The sequence below is a fragment of the Hemitrygon akajei genome, chromosome 26 (genome assembly GCF_048418815.1).
Source record: "Hemitrygon akajei chromosome 26, sHemAka1.3, whole genome shotgun sequence".
Taxonomy (NCBI): domain Eukaryota; kingdom Metazoa; phylum Chordata; class Chondrichthyes; order Myliobatiformes; family Dasyatidae; genus Hemitrygon; species Hemitrygon akajei.
Window position 1 is genome coordinate 46,260,776 of NC_133149.1, and position 16,677 is coordinate 46,277,452.

Consider the following 16,677-nt stretch of genomic DNA (forward strand, 5'->3'; position numbering starts at 1 on the left):
CAAAGATACTAGCACAGATAAAGCAGATCGACTGATTGACAGGAGGCAGCGAGTAGGAATAAAGGGCGTCTTTTCTGGTTGAACGCCAGTGACTAGTGGTGTTCCACAGGGGTTTGATTTGGGACTTCTTTTCACATTATATGTCTATGACTTGGATGATGGTTTTGTGTCCAAGTTTGCCAATGATAAAAAGATAGGTGGAGGGGCAGGTTGTGTTTATGAAGCAGGAGTCTGCAGAAGGACTTGTACAGATTAATAGAATGAACAAAGATGTGGCAGATAGGATATATTGTCTGGAACATTGTTTCATTTGGTTGTGTGTATGTGTATATAATATATATATGTATAGTCAGATGAAAATAAATTTCAACTTGAACTTGGAAGTGTATGGTTATGCACTTTGGTAGAAAAAGTTAAGGCATAGACTATTTTCTAAACAAGTAGTGAAATCAGAGATGCAAAGTGACTTAGGAGTCTTAGTGCGGGATATATTTCACATTTTTATTGTAAACTGATACTTCTAGTATTGTATAAAAATCAGACGCACAGAATTAATTTTGCATGAATAAACTTTATTGCCTTTAGTTTCGATCACAGTATCATGGTTAGTACCGTACAATCTTGTGGTAACTTCATTGAACAAAAGCCTTCCTTCTCTCTGAAGCTCAGTATTCAAAATATTTTTTTTTAACCATAACATCTTGTGACATCTCCTAGTGCAAGCAAAGACTCATAATTCATCGCTATGTACAAGGGAATCAAGTTACAGCATGTTAAATTAGATATAAATGCACAGAAACAGACCCTTTGGCCCATCTAGTCCATGCTGAACCATTAACCTGTCTATTCTCTTTAACTTGCACCTGGACCATAGTTTATTTTTTTACCAAAACATCTTTTTGAAAACAAAAACCCAGCACAGAATTTAACTACTTTTTCTCCCTCTCATCCTGATAACAAAAAGAATCACTGTTAACCTGCTAATTTTCATTACATAAAAACTTGTCTCTGCATCAAATGCTAGTTGATAGAATAGTAGTTAGTTCCCTATCTACCAGTGATTGGAGGCTCAATTCCCACTTTAATCTTAATCTTGAATTAGGTTTCAATGTAACAAGCTCTGGAGAGGCCAGAATGGAAGTGGGACTGCAAATCAACATGGCAAACAAACAGGAGCTTGGGGTTGTCCCATGGATGAAATATAAGCACGCTTCGACACAATCACCCATCTGCCTTTGGCTTCTCCAATCTGGAGGAGACCACATTGTGAATAATGAATGCAGGTCCCTAGATATGAAGAATGCAGGTGATTCACTGCTTCACCTTAGAGGGACTGCTTGAATCCCTAGACAGTGGGAAGGGGATAGGTGAAAGGTGAGGTGCTGCATCTCCTAAGGATGCAAGGCAGAGATTAAAGAGGGATTAGCTTGATTGGTCACATATACATCAAAACATACAGTGAAATATGTTGTTTGCATCCATGAGCCATCTCTGCCTTAGCAATTCAAGTCTTGTCTAAATGCTTCTTAAATGTGAGAGTGTTGGCCTCCACCTGGTCCAGATTCTAACCCCTCTCTGTGTGAAAATCATCCTCTCAAGTCCTATCTCTCACTTTAGGCTTCTTGTTTAGATCATGGTGAAAAGGTTCTTAATAACTACTCATCTATTCCCTTACTGATTTTGGATGCCTCTATAAAGTCACCCTTTAGCCTCATGTCCTCCAGGGAAAATAAACCCAGCCAATCCAATCTTGTTTTACAAAGAAAATGCTCTAACACCCTGGTGAAACAAACCCAGAATGCTGGAGGAACAAAACATCAATTGTTTATTTCCCTCCATAGATACTGCCTGGTTGGCCGGTGGTGTAGTGGAATCCACACCAGACTTCAAGGTGAGTAATCCCGGGTTCGACTCTGGCTGGCTCCTGGCATGCTTTCCATCCATGCTGGGTTGAGTGTCAAGCTAGCAACTTGGCCTCATTAAATACAGACAAAATTGCTAAAGAAATGGCAAGGTTGCCGCCCAATGCGCGGAAAGGAATGATGATAACAATAGATGCTGCCTGACCTGCTGAGTTCCTCCAGCATTTTGTGTGTGTTGCTCTGGATTTGCAGCATCTGCAGAATCTCTTGTGTATACAATTTGCAATATCCTGGCAAATTTCATCTGTACCCTTTCCAGCACAATCACATCCTTCCTATGGTGTGATGACAAAAACTTTGTACAATACTACAGATGTGGCCTGAACAATGGCTTTATAAAGTTGTAGTATGACATCTCTACTCTTCTTTCTATGCTATGGCTGCTGAAAGCAGGGATCCCATTGGCCTTCTTCACTACCTGACCTATCCTGTCAGTGTTGGGTGTCTTTGGACTTGTACGCCAAGGTTCCTCTGTTCATCAACATTTCCTAGGGCCCTGACATTTATTGATTATATCTGTAATCAGTAATTAAGTAACCTTCCAAAATGTATTATTTCACAGTTGACAGGATGAAATTCCATCCGCTATCAATCTGCCCAACTTTCTAGGTGATATATATCACACAGTAGCTGAAGACAATCCTCTTCACTGTCTACAAGGGAGAACAGTCAGGGCATCAAAGGTTATGGGGAGAAGGCAGGAGAATGGGGTTGACAGGAATAATAAATCAGTCATGATGGAATGGTGGAGCAGACTCGATGGGCCGAATGGCCTAATTCTACTCCTATGACTTATGGCCTTATCAAGTTCAAGTGTTTGTGTTATCTGCAGACTTACTAAACCTATCTCCTGCATTCACATCCAAGTCATTAATGTATGTCACAACTATCAGGGTCCCAAAATCACTGGTCAAGGACCTCCGATGAGAAAAGCAACCCTCTGCCTCCAGTTGCCAAGCTAAAAGCAGACCAGGGAGTTATCAAGGGAGCTATGTTTGCCAAATGTTCAAAGGCAGGGGAGGGGAAGGTTTGCCTTGTGGCAGAACCTTGCTGGAAGTGACAGAAAGGATGACCTGTTAAAGGCAGGACTGGTGGGATGAAAGGTGATGCTCGGGGAACTTATCTGGGAGAAGAGGAGGTGAGGGTAGAGGTGGTCTGTCCAGGGAAATCACAGTTCTGGTTTAAGGTGGCACTGGTGAATCCCAGCAACTACTTACTAGCAGCAAACAAAACTAAGATTGCAACTGCATACTTTATTAATAACACCTTTTCTGTAAAAAATTATGGTAAGCAATAACCACAAACAATGAGAGACGAGCGAAGGCAAGGCTGAGCCAAGGGTTGAAGCATGTGATGCGAAGCTGAGGCGAGGGTCAAAGCGTACATGTGCAAGACAAAGTTGAGGCATATTTGAGGCAAAATTGGGGACAGCAGAACAGAGGAGAGGCAGATTCGAGGCCCATCCATCTAAACCAAGAACAAGGTTTGATTGACCGAAGCATCAGGCCAGTTTGGAAAGGTCAGGTGCGGGCCAAAACATGGCAGCGGGGTCTAGGCCCAGAAAGTATCGATGTGACAGAGCCCCGGTCCTAGAGTGAGGAACGACACAATGTTTGGATGATTTAAACACTAGGCCAGATGGATTGAAAAGGCAAGGTGTTGGGACCAGAGGCAAGAGTTGGGCCAATTCTGCTTGCTGCTTTGCAACATTTACCCATTTCTGTGCTGACCTGAGGCTGAGCCTCTGACCTGCTCTGGGCTTCATGTCTTTGGACTCTCTTTTGTTCCAAAGCTATTTTAGTGTTTGCATGATGTGTGTTTTTCTCTCTCTCTGCACATTGGGTATTTGATGGTTTTCTTTTTTAATGAGTTTTTTGGGTTTCTTTGCTGTTTTATTTATTTATTGACATACAGCACAGAAAAAGGCCTTACAACCCTTCGAGCCGCACTGCCCAGCAGTCCCCCAATTTAATCTTATCCTAATCACGGGACAATTTACAATGATCAATTAACCTACTAACTGGAATGTCTTTAAGACCGTAAGACCATAAGACATAGGAGCAGAATTAGGCCATTCAGCCCATCAACTCTGCTCTATTTCATCATGGCTGATCCTGGAGCTCACGCAACCCCATTCACAGTCTTTGGACTGTGGGTGGAAACTGCAGTACCCAAAAGAAACCCATGCCATCACAGGAAGAATGTACAAACTCCTTACAGACAGCAGTGGGAATTGAACCCAGGTCACTGGCAATATAAAGCGTTGTGCTAACCACTATGCGGCCATGCTGCCCGTACTGTGGCTTCCTGTAAGGAAACAAATGTCAAGGTTGTATAATGTATACATACTTAGATAAATGTACTTTGAAATTTGAATGTATTTCAGAGGGTCCAGTGTGGATTGAAGTTCACACAATGAAGGTGGAGGAACTGAGGGAATGAAATGGAGATAGGATGGGAGAAAGTACAGTCAAGATGGCTGTAGGAGCCTATCAACCAGTGTTGATAGCTAGCCATCACTTGAGATGGACATGGAAAGATCCAGAAAGGGCAAGTTATAGATTTTCCATGTGGAGGACACTGGCAGCATATGAGAAAAAAAATCAAATGCAACAACACTTAACTGTTAAAGAGTCGTGGAACTGCAGAAGAATAGGATAGAACCCAAGACCGTCCTGTGCATCCCAGATGAAGTGGCAAGCTACACATGGAAATAGCCACATCATTGACCTGGACTTCTTGTGGAGCTGGAATAAGTGAATGGAGTTGAAGGGGAGAATGTCAGACAAGTTTAGCCAGGCATCGTGGAGAGGACTCAGACTGACGCTGAGTCTAGCCTGTGACTAAGTCCCAGAGCTGATAACCGCCCCCAGAATAGTAACTGGCTCTGATTTTCTTTGAACCAAACTCTAGCCCATTCTGCTTAAACTAAACTGAGACCAGTGACCTCTGAGCAGCTTTGGAAGAGGAGGAAATATTGAGCCCCAAGTAAAGGCTTGAATATGGCAAAGGCAAAGACAGCCTCAGACCGTTCTCACTGAGGATTCAGATCAGACGTGTGATACAAGTGCCGTTTGATTACAAATTCACTTCCCACCATAAATTACCCAGGACCTTGGGGAAAGACATGTGATGTGTGGTGACCACCCACCACCCTCCCCACCATAGAACACTTATACACGGAGCGCTGCTACAGCAAATCAGCGTCCATTATCAGGGACCCCCACCACCTAGGCCATGCTCTCCTCTCACTGCTGCCATCAGGAAGAAGGTACAGGAACAATAGGATTCCCACCACCAGGTTCAGGAATATTTATTACCCCTCAACCATCAGGCTCCTGAACCAAAGGGGATAACTTCACTCACCCCAACACTGAACTGTTCCCACAACCTCCAGACTCACTTTCAAGGACACTTTATCTCATGTTCTCCATAGTTATTGCTTACTCATTTATTATTATTATTTTTGATTATTTTTCTCTTTTGTATTTGCACAGTCTGTTGTTTTTTGCACATTGCTTGTTTGTCCATCTTGTAAGTGGCTTTTCATCATTTATATTGTGTTTCTTTGTGTTTACTGTGAATGCCTGCAAGAAAACAAATTTCAAGGTTGCATGTGGTGACACATATGTACTTTGAAAAAAGTACTTTGAACTTTTAATTTTAAATACACCAATACAGAGTTGTGCCTTGATGACTGGCAGCTCATGAAACTGCTCTATCCATTCCTCCACTGAATAATAATTTTCAAAAATGTTGTTGTGGGCCCACCCAACTTTTTTCATCGTGGTGGAATTCAGCTGGGTAGGGAGATCACAGCCTCTCCCATCCTGAGCAAAGATTGATCAATGCAAATGCATTCGGGAAGGATCCTGAGCTATAACTCCAGATCAGTACAAGAGAATTTCATTCCGAGGAATAACTCTCATCATATTTGTCCAGCCTTAGTCTGGAGTCAGACATCTAAAAATATCCTCTTGATTTTACTGCCTAACAACGGCTTGGAGAAATGCACACAACAGTAGTGTCATTTATATGTCAGAGTGCCAGGTCAGATTTCAACCACAGGAAGTCATTTTGAAATATTTACATATTTGTCTAGCGAGAAGTTGATAAAATAAAATAAAATAAAATAAAAAAATTACATACAAGTTATAGCCTTATGCAATGGACACTATTTTGGTAAATATCTTTGATAGGCACATGGATGATAGAAAAATGGAAGGCTATATAGGAGGGAACGGGTTGATTGATCTTAGAGCAGGGTGAAAGGTCCGCACAACATTGTGGGCCAAAGGGCCTGTACAGTGCTGTAGTGTTCTATGCACCAAAGACCATTCTAACGTCCCTCTCTTCAACAAGCTCCCGCTTCTGCTGGTTCAGCTTCCTCTGGGTAGCGCACTGGATTGACACAATTTCTTCGATATAATATTTTATTATGTTAAGAGTCAAAGGGATAACAATTCTGCCAAACCTGTGGGCAGTGACATGAAAACATTGATCAGTGCATTCCTCGAGACAATTAAATTCATGATGACCAGTGACTTACATTCACTCATGTCAATAAACTGATTGCACAACTTTAAACAATTTAACATTTATACCCCTAAAATAAAAACCCGTCACCATTGGATATCTGGTTCTGCAAACCAAGAGGCAGCAGTTTGACTGATCCATATGTTGTAATTAGTCACACAATTAATTTCACAAAAATTCAAACAGCAACCCTGAGTGACACAGCAATGATTCCACTTTTCAAGACGTTAGTGATTTAGAGAAAACTCTAGGCTCTGTAACATAGACTGAGATGCCTGCTTCTCTCATGAGAGCCAGCTGTTATGGAAATCTTGGAATATTTGATATTACCAGCTTTCACTCATATACCACAAAGAAAAAAATCTAATTTGATTAGCCCTCTATGTCAAGAACATGGAGATGAGTAAGCAAAAAAAAATCACAATACTCAGAAATTGTAGAAAGTTTCTCATCTTTGAACAATGATTCCATAATATATGGAAGTAAGATAAGCCAATAATAGCCTCCCCTGTCAGACTCCAAACTCCACAGGAATTCTGTAAGATTTTGTTAGAGATTTGGACAATGAGGATAAGCTTGAAGAATGGACTGAAAACTCTCCCAGGCTCTCTCCACCCTTTATTGTAGCAGTTTCTTGGATTAACTTCTTTGTTGCACTACTGAATGAAGGACATGTCAAACCCCTGCAACAACATAAAGGTAGATATTTCCTTGACGTTTGCTGGGGTTTAATCACCTTAAATCTAGACTAGAAATCCCAGAAGACACTGTGTTAGACAATGATGCTCTTTCATAGAGGGAACATTTACTGTTTTAGCATAAGATAAAATGCTGGTCATGACAGGATCAAACAACTTTCAGCAAAAGATGACAATATCTCAGACTCACCCATGGGTTTGTGCACTCTTCCCTTTTATCCCCATTTATTAATGTAGACTAATCCAGTTTAACCAGTGATGATCATCTGTATAATCACTGCCTGAATCACTGCTAATGAACAGAATCCATTTCTGAAATGGGAAAGGTTATGGAAGCTCCAAATTACATGTTTAAGAAAGCACCGGAAATATTGACTTTTCAAGTATCACCTTGCTAAAGTGAATTGCAGATTTACCATCATATCTAACTACTAATTTGAGGTACTTGGACAATTTTCACTGTAATTGTACTGTCTAGTATTGGTCGTCTTGCTGAGGTTATACAGAGAGATGACTTGTACCATATTAGTAAAATAACCAAGTGTCTCCCAGAACTTATTGCACTGTGTCATTATTTAAAATATGTCTCAGCTAATTTATCATTTAACTCTGCCACGGACAGTCCCAGGTCCGGCTACAAAAGGAGGAAAGTTGGGCATGGGGCTAGCAATCCCATCCCATAAAAACACAGAGCTACAGAAACAGCAATAGAAGCTGGAAAGGCCTCATTCCTGGGAAAGGAAGGAAAGAGGGGCCCAGGTCAGAGAACTCTCAAGCTGAAGTCAGTAGCCTATGGCCCAGTAGGGGAAATGGGCTTAAGGAATTGGTCTTCGTTTGAAATAAAAGACAAAACCAAAAGGATTTGTGTCTGTACAATGTGATCACTCACTGTTCTCTGAGGGATTACAATGATAAAAGCCATTTTATACCAAATATGTGTAATAGACTTCATTCTCAGATTGGCATGAATGTACCACTAAAATTAATCTCAAGTACATGCACAAATCATGATATTTCGGACTGCGTTTCACTCATGTAAAAGCTTGAATTCAAGTGATCAGTAATTTGAAACGCAGCTTCCATTTTGACTAGGAGGTCAGCAAAGTAAATTATTACATAACCCAAAATGTCAATCATGATCAGGAGGCTGTATCTGCATGGGCAGGTTCCATCTCACATCAATTTATCATTTCAGGATGTAGAAGGATGAATGCAACGTCATGTATAACAAGTCCAGTGACAAACAGAAACTTTCCAACTGATAATCACAGTTAGAATGAAGGCAGACTTTTAAAAAAAATAAAATTTCATGACCTACTGTAGCACAATCTCTTGCAGAGACTTGCACTGAAATGGCAGAGATGAAGGTGGGAGAGATGGATGGATGAGGAAAGGCAGAGAGAGGTGGGAGAGATGGAAGGAAGAGGAAAGACTGAGAAAGAGTGGGAAGTAAAGCATGAGGTGTAGGTAAGGTGTAGAGAGGTGGAATAGAGAATGAAGAAGAAGTCATATGGGAAAGAGCATAGGGGAATGCAAGCAAGAGGGGTAAAAAAATGAAATGAAAGAGTTAGCGATACTGTGTTGACTCTTCTATAATGATAGGCCTGATCCATTTGGCAAGCAGACAGTTAATATCCATATCCAATTTGTTGGTCCATGTTGGTTGAATTCCGGCAGCCATTGCGGATCTAAAAGTTAATTGAAGCTGCCTTATTTTCATGTATGATCACAGTAGATTCACTGGCTGGTTAGCTGTTTCATTGTCAAAGGAGCAAAGCAGGGTCGTGTTCTCACTGTTCTTGTGATCATCTTGATTGTTTGGGCCTGACTGTTCTTCAGCTAGCCCAGTGTCAGTTACAGTTAAGGCGACATTTTGCATGCTGTAATTAGGATTTACTTCCTCCATTTTAACCAGACTGTCTTCCTCGTTGTCTGTTATCTGCTGTTGTTCATTGTCAGTGCAGTTCACACTTTGCAGTGGGATTAACTCAGACTCATACTTATCTGCCTCCACTCCACGCAGGATTCGATAAGGTCCCCGGTTAGAGTTATACTGCAGGCTGAACTTGAAGTCTTTCCTGGGGTAGAAAATAACCTCTAGGGTGTAATATATGGACCAGAAAATGGTAAAACAACCCAGGAGTAACAGCATCTGAGAAGAGAAACATTTTGTATTCTGTTATTGCTTATTTCCCAGTTAACTGACCAATTTTGATACTCTCCCACCCCTGCCCCCTTGCCAATATTGTGGCTTGATTTGGCTGTGGGTTCCCAATCGAGGGTCATCATCTGGAATTAGATTTCTCACTATCTCCAACAAAGCTTTTCTTGCCTATGGAAAGCACAACACTTCAGATGTCAGAGGCAATAAAGAAAGGAATCACAGGTAATGTTCAGTAGGTGACAGAAAGGAAGGGTATTGAAAACAAGATGAGCACATGAGATTAGGCAGATTACTCAGGAGTGAAATTAGGGCTGGCACATTTGCTATAGCTGGTAGAGCTGCTACCTCCATGTTCTATTGACCAGGGTTCAATTCTGACATTCGGTACTGTCTATGTGAAGTTTTCCACCTTGTGCTCTGGTTTCCTCCCACAGCCCAAAGATGTCTCCGTTGATAGGTCAACTGGCCTCTGTAAATCACCCCCGTCTTAAGGTGGAGGGGGGGACGAGTTGACAGAAATGTGGGAGAATCAATATGGGAGGAATGCAAATAGGTGTTTGAAAGTCAGCATGGAGTAGGTGGGCTGAAGGGCCTGTGACCTTGTGACTCTATAAACACCAACACCAACTGATTGAGCTGAGTTTCTTTCTTTATTTTAAGATGACTGGATAGAGGGAGATGTCAGAAGTAGGAATTTTATTTACACAGAGTGTGGTGGGTGAATGGAACACACTGTCTAGGGAAGTGGTAGAGGCAGACACATTAGAGACTTTTAAGAAACTTAGACAGCCACATGGATGAAAGGAAAATGGAGGGTTGCACAGGAGGGAAGAGTTAGATTGATCTTGGAGTAGGTTAAAGTGTTGTTACAACATCATGGGACAAAGGACCTGTACTGTGTTGTATTGTTCTATGTTCTAAAGTCAATTTATTCAGCAGCTATGGGGGCCACTGCATTTGTTACCTATCAACAATTACCCTTGAACTGAGTAACTTGCCGTACATTTCCAGAGATCACTCAGTCATACACATGATGGGTCTAGATATATATAAACCAGACCTGGTATGGATGACAGGACTCTTGCCCTAAATGCCAACTATGAACTAAAAGATATTTTAGGGATAATTTGGCAGTTTCATTGTTTAATTCTAGAATTAACCAAATTTAATATCTAAATTGAATTGTGCCGGGATTTGAACTCAGATTTCTGGAGCTCATCCAATACTCATCGTTCCATGCAAGGTTAAACCAACTTTCACCCGTATGCCACACAACAGCATCTTTCAGCAGTATTGTTGGGGGTTAGGGCAGGTATCATGGACACCACTTCCTAGGTAACTAGCCCTGAAGCCAATTACAGCTCATTGGCTGATACGTCAATGTTTTATACCTGTATAGCACTGAACAGGGGACTACAGTAATGGTTAACTATATAAGCAGATTTTAATCAAAGGCCCAAGACAAGTGCCATTTCCTCTCATATGAAGTGAAAAATTGAGAGACAAACCAGGGGTTTTGTCAGAATTTGAAGGTTCGTGTTTCAGGTGTAATTAGATTGGTTCTGATCAGTGTTTCCCTTTGAAACATTAAACTGACTCGTTTATTCAGATGCTGCTTGAGATGCTGTGTATTTCTGATATCTTTTTTTTAAACATGATGTTTTTTAAATTTATACCTTTTAGTTTTATAGAGTCATAGAGGAATACAGCACAGATATAGGCCCTTCAGCACAGTGAGACTATGCTGACTAGGCTGTCCACCTAGCTAGTCCCAATTCAGCCCATGTCCCTCCAAACCCCTCACCTCCATGTACCTTTCCACCAGGTACTTATACTATTGTACTTCTTACTACTCTGGCAGTACTTTCACTTCCAGTACCAGTCTCACAATCCCAAGGGTCAGGTGCACAGTCCTGTCCTATTGTGGTGTGCAAAAGGAGTTGAGATGCTATGATAAATTTTACCTTGAGTGTGTTGGGAGTCATATAATTCCATTCCTGATCTGAGATCTCCAGTCCAGGGGGACAAGGCAATGAAAAGCTGTCGTTCAGGAATTTTCCACTCATAGCTTCTTCAACCACCCTTGGTAATGTCAAGAAGCACACAGTTAAACATGATTGTTGCTTAACTAATGAATGTTTTGACGCATGGCAAGCCCTTCCCAACAAATGAGATCTCTGAAGGCAAATCGTGGCTCAAGCTTTCTCAGGAGAATGAGAGGGATATTTTTATTAATTTACTCAAGACGTTTGTTCAAAATCCAATCCTGATGCAGGGTCTCAACCCAAAACACTGGCCAACCCTTTGTCTTCATCTGTCTGACCTGCTGAGTTTTTCTTTAGCACATTAAGCACTTGAGGCACATTAATCTCAATCACCTCTGTGAGAAAAGGAGACATTTTTAGTGCCAAGGATGTGGGTTTTGAGGAGGAAGGTTCAAATCATGGCCATTGCATAGGTACTGTGGCCAGACCCAAGAATACAAAAAGAATTTTTTAAATTAAAAACTACAAACTGTGAAAAACATACAGTCTTTCCCCTCTCTGCCCCCACCCCAGCTTTACCCATTTCACCTCCATCCCCATCTGATTGTCAACTGATTGGCAGGAAAAAGAATATCTCGGGGGAGGATGTTACTCTGTCAACATGTGACCAAGGATTTACCTCTGGCGTTGCTTGACATCTTCAAATGACCAGGAAGAACCATACAGTGTGAGCTGCCATTGATTGAGGAATCCATCCTTTCGCTGAGGGTTGGTGTCTGAGTGAAGACAGAGAGAGGATGAGCACTATAACATCTCTTTTAGATTGGAGCGAGATGTAAAATGCGCCATGGTAGCAAAGTGGTTACAGTGACACTAATACAGTTCAGGACGTCCAAGCTTGGAGTTCAATTCCACGTCCTCTGTAAGTAGATTGTACATCCTCCCCAAGGAATGAGTGGGTTTTCTCTGGATGATCCGGTTTCCTCCCACAGTCCAAAGGCGTACTGTTTAGAAGGTTTGTTGATCATTGTAAATTGTCCTCGGTTATTAGGTGAGGGTTAAATCAGTGGGTTGCTGGGCAGTGTAGCTCGAAGAGCTGGAAGCGCCTGTCCCATGCTGTATCTCTAAACTAAAGTAACATTTGTTGCCAAATATCGTACTTTTGTAACAGATTAATGCCTACAATCATCCTTCAACTATTTTATGTTATTAAGTATTAATCCACAAAATTCTGCATCTATTCTGAACATAAGAACATAAGAAATAGGTGCAGGAGTAGGCCATCCGGCCCATTGAGCCTGCCCCGTCATTCAATAAGATCATGGCTGATCTGACTGTAAACTCAGCTCCATCTACCTGCCTTTTCTCCATAACCCTTAATTCCCTTACTATGTAAAAATCTGTCTAACTGTATCTTAAATATATTTAGTGAAGAAGCCTCAACTGCTTCCCTGGGCAGCGAATTCCACAGATTCACCTCTCTCTGGGAAAGACAGTTTCTCCTCGTCTCCGTACTAAATCTTCTCCCCTGAATCTTGAGGCAATGTCCCCTAGTTCTAGTCTCAACTACCAATGGAAACAACTTTCCATATAACCACACAACCATATAACAATTACAGCACAGAAACAGGCCATCTTGGCCCTTCTAGTCCATGCCGAACACTTACTCTCACCTAGTCCCACCGACCTGCATTCAGCCCATAACCCTCCATTCCTTTTATTTTATAACATGGAATATCTCTTTCAATGTTTATCTGGAAAGTTAAACTGACACTAGAATACCTATGAAAATCCAAAAAAAAATCTGCAGATACTAGAGATCGGAAAGTAAAACAAAAACTGCTGCAAACACATCAGATCAAGCAGCATCTGTGGAAAAGAGAATTCAAACGCTTCGTCTGAACGGGAGAGAAATAAGGTTCAGGACTGGGTGATTTGGCCCCTCAAACCTGCTCTACCACCTTATCAAGATCATTGCTGATATCCAGATTCCTGAATGCCTTGGGTTACATTTAAGTTAATTGCTATCAAGAATCTATTGACCTTTGTCTAAAAATTAATTTGGAGAGGTATAATATGATTAGGAATAGTCAGCATGGCTTTGTCAAGGGCAGGTCGTGCCTAACGAGCCTGATTAAATTTTTTGAGGATGTGACTAAACACATTGATGAAGGAAGAGCAGTAGATGTAGTGTATATGGATTTCAGCAAGGCATTTGATAAGGTACCCCATGCAAGGCTTCTTGAGAAAGTAAGGAGGAATGGGATCCAAGGGGACATTGCTTAGTGGATCCAGGACTGGCTTGCCCACAGAAGGCAAAGAGTGCATGGAGGTTGGTGACCAGTGGTGTGCCTCAGGGATCTGTTCTGGGACCCTTACTCTTCGTGATTTTTATAAGTGACCTGGATGAGGAAGTGGAGGGACGGGTTAGTAAGTTTGCTGATGACACAAAGGTTGGGGGTGTTGTGGATCATGTGGAGGGCTGTCAGAGGTTACAGCGGGACATTGATAGGATGCAAAACTGGGCTAAGAAGTGGCAGATGGAGTTCAACCCAGATAAGTGTGAGGTGGTTCATTTTGGTCAGTCAAATATGATGGCAGAATATAGTATTAATGGTAAGACTCTTGGCAGTGTGGAGGATCAGAGGGATCCTGAGGTCCGAGTCCATAGGACGCTCAAAGCAGCTGCGTAGGTTGATTCAGTGGTTAAGAAAGTGTATGGTGTATTGGCCTTCATCAATTGTGGAATTGAATTTAGGAGCTGAGAGGTAATGTTACAGCTATATAGGACCCTGGTCAGACCCCACTTGGAGTACTGTGCTCAGTTCTGTTCACCTCACTACAGGAAGGATGTGGAAACTATAGAAAGGGTACAAAGGAGATTTACAAGGATGTTGCCTGGATTGGGGAGCATGCCTTATGAGAATAGGTTGAGTGAACTTGGCCTTTTCTCCTTGGAGCGACGGAGGATGAGAGGAGACCTGGTAGAGGTGTATAAGATGATGAGAGGCATTGATCATGTGGATAGTCAGAGACTTTTTCCCAGGTTGACACAAGAGGATACAGGTTTATGGTGCTTGGAAGTAGGTACAGAGGAGATGTCAGGGGTAAGTTTTTTACTCAGAGAGTGGTGAGTTAGTGGAATGGGCTGCTGGCAACGGTGGTGGAGGCGGATACGATAGGGTCTTTTAAGAGACTCCTGGATAGGTACATGGAGCTTAGCAAAATAGAGGGCTATGGGTAAGCCGAGTAATTTCTAAGGTAGGGACATGTTCGTCACAACTTTGTGGGCTGAAGGGCCTGTATTGTGCTATAGGTTTTCTATGTTTCTAAGTGAGATTACCTCCTATCCCTCTAGATTCTGGAGGGTATAGGGCCATATCTGATTAAACACCCTCATACAACAATCCCCACATCCTGAGAATGAATGCAGTGAACCTCTGTGCATTCTATTATAAATATCTTGCCTTGTTGATAAGGAGATCATCCAGGCAATATTTGTGCTGCACTCTTACCAGTACCCTGTAGAATTGCATTTAGCTGTCTTTACTGACAAAATGTTGGTGGAATGCAGCCGCCCAGGCAGCATCTATAGGAAGAAGCACTGTCGAAGTCAGTCCTGACGAAGTGTCTCGGCCTGCAACGTCGACAGTGCTTCTTCCTATAGGTGCTGCCTGGCCTGCTGTGTTCCACCAGCATTTTGTGTGTGTTGCTTGAATTTCCAGCATCTGCAGATTTCCTCATGTTAGCTGTCTTTACTGTTCAAATCCCATTGCAATTACATCCAAAATACCATTTGGTTTCCTTTTTTGCTTACTGTACCTGCACATTACATTTTCAGTGGTTCCTTTACTCGAAGATCCAGCTCCTTCTGTTCAGCAAGTCACTTCCAACTCTTAAAAACTAACCTGTCGTTATACTTGTCTCACCAAATTAATTATCTCAAATATTTCTGCATTATAGTCCATCTGTCAGGTTCCCATTTATTCAGTTTGCCTTTCTATATCCCTCCACCCTTGACGCTTCCTTACCATCAACCTCCTTGTGTAACTGGATCCCGGATTACCTCACTTGTAGACCCCAGTCAGTTCAGATTGCCAAAAACACTATCTCCACCAGCACAGGTTCAGCATAAGGCTGTGTGTTTAGTCCCCTGCTCTACTTGTTTTACTCTTATGACTGTGAGTCTAAGCACAGCTCCAATGTCATATTCAAGTTTGTTGACATCACCGCTGTTGCTGGCTGAAACAAAGGTGGTGAAGAATCAGTTTATAGAAGGGAGATTGAAAATCTGGCTCAGTGGTGCCACAATAGCAACCTCTTACTCAAAGTCAGCAAGACCAAAGAGCTGATTAAAGAGGAAGAATCTGGTCCCCATTAAGGGATCAAAGGTGGAGAGGGTCAGTAACTTTACATTCCTTGCCATGATCATATCAGAGGATTTGTCCTGGGTCCAGCAGCACATAAGTGCCATTACAAAGAAGGATTGACAGCGCTTCTACTTTCTTAAAAGCTTGCGTAGATTCAGAATGTCATCTAAATCTTTGACAAACTTCTATAGATGCACAGTGGAGAATATCTTGACTGGCCATGTACAGCCTGGCATGGAAACACCGATGTCCAGAAACAAAAGAGTCTACAGAAAGTGGTGGAGACAGCCCAGTCCATCATAGGTAAGGCTTCCCCCACCATTGAGCATATTTACAAGGAGCGCTTCCACAAGAAAGCAGCATCTGTCAAGGATCTCACCATCCAAGCCATGCTCTTTTCTCACTTCTACCATCAAGTAGGAGGCACAGATGCCTAAGGTCCCACACCACCAGGTTCAGGAACAACCATCAAGGTTCTGAACTGGCGTGGATAACTTCACTCACCTCAACACTGAACTGATTCCACAATCTACAGATTCACTTTCAATGACTCTACTACTCATGTTCTCAGTATTAGCTTTTAAAAATTAGCATAATTTGTCTTTTTTATGTATAGCTTTCATAAATTCTATTGTATTTCTATATTTTCCTGTAAATGCCTGCAAGAAAATGAATCTCAAGGTTGTGAATGCTGACGTATACAGTATGTACTTTGATGATTTTGAGAAATCGATGCTCATGCTATCAGTTTGGCGGCTATGCAGATCAGAATAAGAGGTGTTGCTCCTCCAACCTGAGAATGACCTCACCATGGCAGTAGAGGATACTATGGACAGACGAGTCAGAATATGAGTAGGAAGTCGAATTGATATGGTTAGCCATTTGGTAATTTCTCCCCCATCTCATCTCTGCTTTTCCATTCCCCATTCTGGTTTCTGTCCCACCCCTTCTCTTTTCACCTGCCTTTCACTTCCCACTGGTTCCCCTCCTCCTTCCCTTTCC

General features: G+C 42.0%; 1 protein-coding gene across 7 annotated transcripts in view; it reads right to left on the bottom strand.

Moving 5' to 3' along the window:
• Nucleotides 1-555: 555 nt before the first annotated feature.
• The window catches only part of LOC140716953 (proprotein convertase subtilisin/kexin type 7-like), a 287,410-nt gene continuing 271,288 nt past the window's right edge, over nt 556-16,677 (bottom strand). For all 7 annotated transcript variants that reach the window (XM_073030136.1, XM_073030133.1, XM_073030137.1 and 4 more), the window contains 3 exons: nt 11,985-12,081; nt 11,285-11,402; nt 556-9,308 (listed from right to left, as the gene is read on the bottom strand). In XM_073030136.1, the coding sequence (XP_072886237.1) occupies nt 8,883-9,308; nt 11,285-11,402; nt 11,985-12,081 (641 nt within the window). In that variant the 3' untranslated portion in view covers nt 556-8,882. The remainder of the gene's footprint in view (nt 9,309-11,284; nt 11,403-11,984; nt 12,082-16,677) is intronic.